Source organism: Brassica rapa, chromosome A10 (genome assembly GCF_000309985.2).
Source record: "Brassica rapa cultivar Chiifu-401-42 chromosome A10, CAAS_Brap_v3.01, whole genome shotgun sequence".
In the NCBI taxonomy this organism is placed as follows: Eukaryota; Viridiplantae; Streptophyta; class Magnoliopsida; order Brassicales; family Brassicaceae; genus Brassica; species Brassica rapa.
The window spans coordinates 4,259,549-4,266,720 of record NC_024804.2 but is presented as its reverse complement, the minus strand read 5'-3'; the positions used below and the strand labels follow the sequence as shown (position 1 = coordinate 4,266,720).

The 7,172-nt window shown below is 41.8% G+C and overlaps 1 protein-coding gene across 1 annotated transcript; it reads left to right on the top strand.

Moving 5' to 3' along the window:
• The first annotated feature begins 3,823 nt into the window (after positions 1-3,823).
• On the top strand, positions 3,824-5,997 carry LOC117129289. The gene is made up of 5 exons (XM_033282848.1): positions 3,824-4,001; positions 4,089-4,642; positions 4,739-4,776; positions 4,843-5,225; positions 5,318-5,997. The coding sequence occupies exons 1-5, from the start codon at positions 3,824-3,826 to the stop codon at positions 5,995-5,997; spliced, it is 1,833 nt and encodes a 610-aa protein (XP_033138739.1).
• The last annotated feature ends 1,175 nt before the right edge of the window (positions 5,998-7,172 follow it).

Genomic DNA, 7,172 nt, shown 5'->3' with positions numbered 1-7,172 from the left:
GGTCCCACGGCGTTCCTGGAGGTTTCGTAGCTGCCGTCTTGTTCAAGTTTTCCTGTTGCCGCTTCGTCTCTTCGCTTGGTGGAGAGAAACATTTCGACTCTGATCACCACGCTCAGTCCACGCTAGATTGGAGCTTCCTTTGAAGCTTTGATCTCCCTCTGATCATCACGTTCTTTGACGTGGAGATCACAAGAACTAGCCGCTGCGTTCACGTTCCACAGATCCGATCGCATCCGCTCTCATCTGATCACTCACGTGTCGTCAAGCTACAGCACGAATCTCTTTGATTTGGCTCGGAGATTTGATCTATACGAGGATCACGTAGACGTTCAGTATATATGGGGTCATCTTACAGATCACGTTCTAGCCACATGGCAGACATGAAAGGAAAAGGTATCCTTTAAGAGGATGACGACGCGCCGATCATTCTGATGGATCAGGATGATTCACTGATCGCTAGCAAGTTCAGTCTCTCGCTTATAGGCAAGGTACTCAACCTAAAGAAACAAAATGTTGAGAAGCTACTTCAGAAGATGCCATCACAATGGGGCATGGAAGATCGCATTACGGCTAATGACCTGGGCAATGGGAAGTTTCTCCTTAATTTCACTTCGGAAGAGGATCTCAGCTGTGTTCTTTGACAGGGTCCCTTTCATTTTAACTTCTGTATGTTTGTGCTGGTGCGATGGGAACCCATTGTTCATGATGATTACCCGTGGATCGTTCCTTTTAAGGTTCAAGTGATTGGCCTCCCTTTGCATCTTTGGACGGATACAAATCTTAGGAACATTGGGGCAAGATTAGGCCATGTTCATGTTGATTCTTTGGATGTGGCTGAGGACAGCATGCTCATTGATGTGGACTCTAGGAAACCCCTCAAATTCTCAAGGAAAGTGGAGTCGAAGGATGGAGATGAGGTCACCATTGAAATCAAGTACGCGAAGCTATTTAAGCACTGCTCTACATGTGGTATGCTTACCCATGAGAAGGATCATTGTCCTTCTTCGGATGTGCGATCGCGACTTCAGTCTCAAACAGAGCGACCTGGTATCTTTACGAGGATGCAGGTTCCACAGGATAAGGCACAGTACCATAACTTTCACACTGAGCAGAGGCCAAATGTATACGACCGTCAGCCTTATGGGCAACGTATGGAACCTTCCAGACACGCAACTCAGTCAAGGTATGGCGAGGATGATAGGAAGTATGCACACAGGACAAATCAGTCTGGTAATGTCAGTGCTACGCATTCTGATAGGATCATGAGACGCCACAATGATCCTAATCGGAGCAATAGATATGGAGCTTCTAAGGGACCGTATGACCGTAATCTGAGGCAGACTTGGCGAGAGAAAGCTGTGAATATTAAGCGTCCAGCCACAGCGCCAATGGCGCCAGCGTCAACACCAATAAGCTCTCGACAGATTGTTCCTTATGAACAACCTACTGGTACAAGTAACAATGGTTCCCACGGTGTGATTGAGTATCAAAGCGGCAGGTCAGGAGAGGGTATCAGTGCTAGAGGTGCTAAGAGATTGGCCAGTGTTATTGTAATGCCATCACGTATTGACTATGACATGGAGGAGAATGTCACAAAGCGGGCAAAGGAACTTACTCGCTCTCTTTCTTTCACGAACCTTAGTGACCACGAACCGGTAACCGTTCCTGCAGACAATCAGATAATTGGTGCTTTGAATGACATGGATATTGAGGATAATCAGGAGGATGGAATGATGGAATGTGAAGGGATAGATGAGGATTTACTTGGTATTGACCTCAAAGAGATGGAAGAGAGAGAGGGGCAGCACGCTGTGAGCATGGTAGCGAAGGGGCCTGCGACTTCAGAACCTGATAATAAAGGGTTGAAGCACAATAGACAAGGTAATAAAGTGAATGTCCCATTGGGCCTTCAGAGCAAAAAATTTGAGATCCTTCGTCGAGGATCTCCTCGGAAGTCTTCTTCTTCGTCTCAAGGAGCTCATATGGCTAGAGATTCGAGCAGGTCAAGGAAACATGATCAGAGTTCGAAGAGGCAGAGAAGTGGTGTTTCCAAAGGTGTGTCCAAAAGTGATGGATTGATGGGTTCCAAAAACTCAGCACATGAGTATAAATGAGGACACTCAGTTGGAACTGTCGAGGGATTAGAAACGACCTCACAGTTCGACGCCTTACGGAGATGTGTGAGAAGCATCGCCCAGGACTTGTGTTTCTTTCTGAGACGAAGAATAGGAGGCCGCTGCTGCAAAACATTCAGGCCGATTTAGGATTTGATCATTTATTTACCGTTGAGCCACTTGGCCTTAGCGGAGGTTTAGCTTTATTTTTTATGGATGATTTTCAAGTTAATGTTTTATTTTCGAATAACAGAATGATTGACATTGAGGCAGTCATTGATGGAATAAAAGTTTTCATGACGTTTGTTTATGGTGATCCTGTTTTGGAACGACGAGATGAAGTTTGAGAACGTCTTACGCGTTTCTCAACAACTAGAAATGGACCTTGGTTCATGATAGGAGACTTTAATGAAATAACATGTCATAACGAGAAAACGGGAGGAAGACAACGCCCTGATAGTTCTTTTCTTCCTTTTAAGCAGATGCTTAATGATTGTGGCATGTTAGAATTTCCTTTCACGGGAGATATGCTTTCTTGGGTGGGGAAGAGAGCAGGAGGATCAACAGTTCGATGTCGCTTAGACAGAGCAGTAGGAAATGCAGACTGGCATGAGAAGTTTCCCCACTCGACTGTTAAGTACATGAGGCTATGGGGTTCGGATCATCGTCCGATTCTTGCAGACATACTTATAAAGCCAACGAGAAGATCCAAAAAGTTTAAATTTGATAAAATATGGTTGGATAATGAGGAGCTACGGCAAGTTATCCTTGAGGGATGAAAATCTCCTGATCTTCCTCCAAACGACAATATTATGGAACATATTTCCAGCTGCAGGAGAGCCTTGAGTGAATGGCGGAAGCAAAATAATGTCAATTCGGCAAAATTAGTGGAAGAGCTTAAAGAAAAGGTGGCAGGCTTGTATGCAGATGATAATGCCACAACTGAGGAAATTGCAGCAGCTCTGAAGGAACTCTCACATGCTCTTAAAGCGGAAGAGATGTTCTGGAAGCAAAAGAGTCGGGTGTTTTGGCTGAGAGAGGGAGATAGAAATACAAAATTTTTCCATGCCTTGACGAAGCAAAGAAGAACAAGAAATAAGATCACACAGCTCTTAGATGAGAATGGGAATATTATTGAGGATGAAGAAGGACTTGTAGCCATTGCTACTAGTTACTTCAGGCAGATTTTTGAATCATCGAACCCGGAGGAAATCGAGGAGGCGCTAGCTCAGGTGCCAACAACGATAACTGGTGCTATGAATGACGACCTTACAGCTCCGGTCTCTGAATGGGAGGTCAAATTAGCGCTTTTTGCCATGCACCCAGAGAAAGCTCCAGGATCAGATGGGATGACTACACTTTTCTACCAGAAATTTTAGGATATAGTAAAGGAGGATTTAACTCTTATGGTTAATAAATTTCTTTTTGAGGGGACGATGACGAACGGACTGAATGACACAAATATATGTCTCATCCCGAAGATAACAAAGCCTAATGCAATGACTCAATTCAGACCCATTAGCCTGTGCAATGTCAGCTACAAGATATTCTCTAAAGTCTTATGCTAGAGGTTGAAAAAAGTGCTACCAGGTTTGATATCAGAAACCCAGTCACCCTTTGTTGCTGGGAGACAGATTTCAGATAATGTTATGATCGCTCAGGAAATGTTCCACGCATTGCGAACGAAACCAAGTGGACGAAATAACAGGATGGCCATCAAGACAGACATGAGCAAAGCATATGATAGGATGGAGTGGTCGTTTATTGAAGCTGTCCTGCGTAAAATGGGATTCTCAGAAACTTGGACTAGCTGGGTCATGCGATGCATTACATCGGTGAAATATAAGGTTCTCATGAACGGAGAGCCAAGAGGGAATATTATTCCAGGTAGAGGACTAAGACAAGGAGATCCTTTGTCTCCTTTCATTTTTATTCTATGCACGGAAGCGCTCGCTAGCCTTCTTAATCATGCAGATATACAAGGAAAGATAACAAGGATGCGTATTACACGCACGTGTCCGTCGGTATCCCACCTTCTCTTTGCTGATGATAGCATTTTCTTCTGTATGGCGGAGCCCCGTGAATGTGAAGAAGTAATGAAAGTTGTCAGGAAATATGGTAAAGCATCTAGTCAATGCATCAACTTTGACAAATCCTCCTTACTCTTTGGTAAGCGGATTAATGCAAATACGAGACAAGAGATTAAAGACGCACTTGGGATACGGAATGAAGGAGGAATGGGAACATACTTAGGCATCCCCGAAGACATAAGCGGATCTAAATGCAAACTTTTTGCATTTCTGAAAGATAAGCTGATGCGTAGAGTGAATGGATGGACAGGTAGATGGCTCTCAAAAGGTGGAAAGGAAGTACTGATTAAATCCATTCTGCTCGCTCTTCCGACATACGTCATGTCAACTTTCCTGCTCCCATTGGAGATATGTGAAAATTTGGCAAGTGCCATTGCTCAGTTCTGGTGGAGCTCGAATCCACCAAAAAGGGGAATACACTGGGCGAAATGGGAGAAAGTCTGTCTACCCAGAGAGGAGGGTGGAATTGGCTTCTGATTGATTCATGAGTTTAATCTGGCACTTCTGGCTAAACAACTATGGAGACTAGTACAGTTTCCTGATTCCCTGGTCGCCCGAGTCTTACGGGGAAGGTACTATAGATTGAGCTCACCACTGAGAGTAAGCCCTGTTACTAGCCCATCCTATGTGTGAACTAGCATTTCTGCTGCAAGAAAATTGCTGCTACTGGAGATTAGACAGAAGATACACTCAGGTTATGAGGTTAAGGTATGGGAGGATCCATGGATTCCATCGAATCCCGCCAGGCCAGCTGCCCCCATAGCTCTTGTGATGAACCCTAACATGAGAGTAAGCGATCTTATTGATCAGGGATTGAAGGATTGGGATGTGGGACTATTGGAGAACTATGTTCATCCTGAGGATATACCACTCATAAGGAGTTTGGCCATAAGCTCAAATCACCGTCGTGATACTTTCTGCTGGAACTGTACAAGGAGTGGCCAATACACGGTTAAATCTGGATATTGGGTGGCGCAGAATTTATTAAAGTTAACAGAGGAGAAGGAAGTTTTGGAACCAAGTATTACAAAGCTCCAGGCCTTTGCGTGGAAATTGAAGGTCCCTACGAAGATATGTCATCTTATGTGGCAGTTGTTAACTGTCATGTGGCAGTAACGAGGAACTTAGTTAGACGCAATATGAGGTGTGACAATTACTGCTCAAGATGTGGAGAAACAGAGGAGACTGTCACACATGCAATCTTTGAATGCCCACCAGCCCGTCAAGTATGGTCTTTATCTTCAACTCCGACGTGCCCAAATACTTTTCCGGTATCGAGCGTCTACACAAACATGGATTATCTATTCTGGAGAAAAAATAGTATCATGGAGCCAGAGCAAGACAGGGATCCTTATCCCTGGATAATATGGTTCATTTGGAAGGCTAGGAATGAAAAACTCTTTAGGGGAATAGATAGAGATCCTCTGGAACTAGTTATACATGCTGAGAGTGAATGCCATGCATGGTTTGAGGCTAATGAAGTGGTACAAACAGTGACACAAGACACTATAAATGAGGAACCCCAAGCCGTATGCTTGAAAAATATTTGTTTATTAGATGGTTCTTGGACACTTTCAGCTAACTTTAGTGGATGTGGATGGACATGGATGGATAGCTCTGGAAATATTCAGCTTATGGGGACAAAAAACTTCCCTCGACGTGAATCAGCCTTGCATTCGGAGGTAGAAGCACTGCGGTGGGCGATGGAGAGTATGCTGCAGCACTCGACCTGCCAGAGCTTTGGGACAGACTGTAAGGAACTGATTGCTATGGTTAAGGATCCTCAGGCGTAGCCAAGCTTTGCGACGGAATTGGAGAGAATAGAGACGCTACAGATATGCTTCCCGGACTTCAACATCACTTACTTTCCACGGGCGCATAATCAGACTGCAGATTTTCTAGCTAAGACTGCTAGATCTTTTCGTAGAGAGTTACACTTTGTTGGTTGTTCTATTCCGGTTTGGTTACCCAGACCACCTCAAGTTTGAATAATAGAATAGCCTTTTGACGTAAAAAAAAAAAAAAAGATAATTTCTATATTAATCATATTTTTCGTCTAAAATTAATGTAAAATCAAAAAGTTTTTAATATATATATAAAAATATAAATGAATACTGATATCAATCGTCATATCATATATCCTTATAATTAAAATGTAAAATACATATTTCTAAGACTCTCATGCGGAATATATATATCTTTATGATTTGAATTGATGAAGACTTTGAAAATGAATCATCTCAAGACTCTTACGTGGAATTGATTTTTAGATCACTAATTTAGCATTTTTAGTCTATTATTAGGTTTTGGTTTTTCTTCAATATTTAATATAGCTTTTAATATTTAAATTTTAAAGTATATTATGAAAATTATTTTATTCAATATTTTATTTAATTATTTTTTTTATTTGATTCCGTTAGCTCACTTAACTCATGATCTAGATGATTTGTGTTCGAGTTTACATATGGAAGCTCATATAATAAATGAGCTGAGCTGAGGTAACTCATGAAAGATCCGAGGTCACTATGAACTGAGCTGAGTTGATCGAGCTAACTCATTTTGACACCCCTACATATAATAATAATGTTAAACTGAAATTATTAATGATATGCTTTTTTCAGACCTATAGATGACAGGCTATCAAACACCAAAGGAAATTTTTTATTATTATTATTATTATTTTATTTTTTGAAAAAGGCTTGGAAATTTAATTTGATATAATGACTTTTGATACATATCTATTTCTCCGATCTACTTATATTTTTTCTTCTGAGATTTTTTTTTATTATAATGAGAATGACATAAACCTCATGTATTGGTGCCGAGCACGACCGTCTGAGCAACGAATTACTCTTGTGTTTGTCCTTGTGTCGCATATTTCGTTTACTAAATTTTAATAGGTTTTGAAACATTGCTAGTGACATTAGGATTGTATATTCTGCTCAATGTCTTAAGTCAGTTAAATATG

Coding starts and splice junctions, on each gene's coding strand:
- LOC117129289 (XM_033282848.1), top strand. CDS start 3,824: ATGGCCATCAAGACAGACATGAGCAAAGCATATGATAGGATGGAGTGG. Junction 4,777..4,842: donor GCCCGAGTCTTACGGGGAAG/GTACTATAGATT, acceptor TGTGTGAACTAG/CATTTCTGCTGCAAGAAAAT. Junction 5,226..5,317: donor GAAGGAAGTTTTGGAACCAA/GTATTACAAAGC, acceptor GTCATGTGGCAG/TAACGAGGAACTTAGTTAGA.